General features: G+C 27.4%; 1 protein-coding gene across 1 annotated transcript; it reads right to left on the bottom strand.

The window, feature by feature from the left end:
• Positions 1 to 4: 4 nt before the first annotated feature.
• Positions 5 to 969, bottom strand: LOC105108479 (formin-like; the record flags this gene model as incomplete). Its single annotated transcript, XM_011002801.1, has 2 exons — positions 169 to 969; positions 5 to 132 (listed from the first exon to the last, which is right to left on the bottom strand). Coding segments are annotated over exons 1-2 (831 nt in total), but the record flags the coding sequence as incomplete, so codon positions are not given.
• Between the last annotated feature and the right edge of the window lie 2,080 nt (positions 970 to 3,049).

Below are 3,049 nucleotides of genomic sequence, written 5' to 3'. Positions count from 1 at the left end.
AGCATGCCGTGGGGCTCCAGTTCCCATGGCTGCTATAGTTATTAGCACCAGGAGGCCAATTATGGAGCAGTGGAGGCTGAGGCGGGCAGTTACATCCCCATGCCCCATCCACCATCGGTGGTGGTGGCCCTGGTGGTGGTGGTGGTAGCGGTGGATAATAGGCTTGTGGTGGCGGTGGCGGTGGCGGTGGCGGTGGATAATAGGCTTCTGGTGGTGGATAATAATTCTCTTGGGAGGAATATTGTATCCAATCTGATGTATAGCTAACTTGAGACACAGTGTCTGTTTCCTGGGAGTTACCTTCCAAATCCAACGTCGGATAATGAGCTTGTTCTGATGAATTTTGAACTTCCGATGTTGGATATGGCTGATTATTGACTATTGGATACCCAGTGATGCCAATTTGTGAAGAATAAGTCCCCATGTTCTTCACCTTACAGGAGAATTTTAGCAACCCATTGGGTTTCCCATCTGGAGTTCGAACCTCGTAACTCAAAAACCTGACAATTTCATTAGCCTCCTGGATCAAATCTTTCAAGCGTACACGAACTTTCCCAATAGTTTTGTCTCCAAAATAGAGACCTTCATGACAGAGATCAAAGTGGACAAAGAAACGATCAGAGTCTTGAAATGTAACCTCGGTCAGATCGAAATGCATCTGGTGATTCCATTCGGGATTCCCATCTCCTTCTGTGTCAGTGGGTGTTCTTTGTTGCTGTTTCTGCAGCCCCAGTGGTTTTTTACCAGTATCATCACCATCATCATCTCTCACGATTGAAACAAGAACATAAACTAAGAGTTTTTTGAAGAAATTGAACGAGTTAACGTCTTTACAATACATCACTTTGAGTTCCATGGAGCCTGAATCCATAGAATAATGTTTTCTTTTTATGATCTCTCCAATGCTTCATGTAGAGAACACCGATTGAGGGAGTGAAGACATCTAAAAGACTAAAACCGTTGTGGCTTCTCTCACCCACGTCATATACGCGGTCGGAGGATTTTCCTATAAAAGCTATCAATCATCTAGTGGTACGTTTCGACGGTCCTCGATGGTAAACCTTTGGTTCAATTTATTTTTTTATGATTTTTTTTTATTTTCTAAATTATTTATTATATTAATATAAAAAATAAATTTTTAAAAACAAAAAAATATTATCTTAAAAGATTTTTCAAGTATATTTTAAAAAATAATTACTATTTTATTATCAAACATCAAAATATCAAATTAGCCATGACCCTATACAAAAATAGACATTTTCATATTACTAAATACTTTTAGTTTCTCCTTTTATAATAAATATAATCTTTAGTCTCCATATTACCATTCACGAAGGGGTTAGATGGTTTTTTAATCAAATTAAATATTAAAGTTTCAATTAAATAAATTCGTTAGGAATTTTTTACTCGAAATCAATTGGATAGAAATATATTACTGGATGGAAAGACACGATTATATCCCTAATGTTATTCATGGGCTATTGGTACTTGACAATTTATATTCAATGCTTTTATGCACTTTGACAAAAGTTTTGTGTGTTTTATCTTTTAATTTATATACACGCTCAAACAATTAAATAAACTGATTTAGTTATATATATATATATTTTTAAAAAAACCTTATGTAGCATCACTGAAACCTCAAACTTAAAAATATAATTTTATAATAATTTATCATTGATAATTATTATTTTTCTTAAACTAATATGATACATTAAAAATTAACTAAATACTCATAAAAAAATATTTGTATTATAATTTACAGGATTATATAATTTTAAAGTCTGATATAATTAACATGTGAACTTAAAACTTAATTGATTTGAGATTAAAATTAAACTAAATTAATAAAAAATAAAAAAATTCAGTTAATTTAATGATTTAATAAAATTTGATTGTATTTTATCAATTATTTTTAATTATTTTTATTAAAATAATATTATTTAAATTTATAAAAAAATAAAATTATTCCAATCAAAATTTTATGATGTGAATCTTGAACCAAATGTATTACGGAATCGGATTTAAAAACACTGCTTTGTCTGAAATTGGCCCACGAAGCTAGCTATGACGCGTGTATTGTTTTTAGTGGTCAATAATGCCGTGTAAGAGAAATTAAAGAAGAAAGAAAGAGTCATGGTCATTGAAAAAAAACCCAGAGACGTGATAGAGAGAACCTTCCTAAGGATTAAGATCCAATAATAAGAGTAATAATAATGAGCAAATTTAGCACACGCTAGTTTATCTTACGTCCTTTCATTGCCTAAATTATTTGGAGTGATAAAAAAAAACTCTGTATTTTCAAATTTTTTTTGACTTTTTAATTAAATTCCATACTATAATTAAATTTAAATACTTTGAGTTTATTCTTGTGTGAGAATTATCTTCATATAATCCTATTAATTGAGTTGCTAAAAATAAAAAATAAAAATATTTATTTATTTATTAAATTTGTTATTCGAATAATTATTTTTTATTTTATTTATTATAAATTAAAAATATAAAAATTAACTTGCAATTAACTCAACATTAAATAATAAAATTCGATAAAAAAAATCTAATATTTAATAATAAAATTGAAAAAAGATAAAAAAAACTTAAAAAAATTACAAGTTTAAATCCAAAAAAAATATTTTTTTATGATGATTTAGAAAAGACACTTAAAAAAATTCAATAATAACATGGTTTGAATTAATAAAAAATCAAAATGATTTTTTTAAATAAAAAATTAAAATAACAATGCATTTAACTTAAAAAAATTATGATAGTCCATAAAAAATAAAACAAAAATATATACAAATATAAAAAGTAAATAAATAAAATTGAATATCAACTAAATATCATAATAGACTATAATTCTTGTTATTAAATTTAAAAACATTAATAAAAAAACTTAAATAAATTAAAATAACCTGTATAACAACTCAATAAAAAATATATTTAATATTAATTAATGAAATTTAAAAACATTAATTAAAAAAAAAGAAAGAGAAGTAAATTCCTATGTAAATGAATAATGGTCATGATGATAAACATTAATAAATGAAAT

Source organism: Populus euphratica, unplaced genomic scaffold (genome assembly GCF_000495115.2).
Source record: "Populus euphratica unplaced genomic scaffold, PopEup_1.0 scaffold312.1, whole genome shotgun sequence".
In the NCBI taxonomy this organism is placed as follows: Eukaryota; Viridiplantae; Streptophyta; class Magnoliopsida; order Malpighiales; family Salicaceae; genus Populus; species Populus euphratica.
The sequence above is the reverse complement of the archived record's forward strand: the minus strand, read 5'-3'. Positions and strand labels throughout refer to the sequence as shown.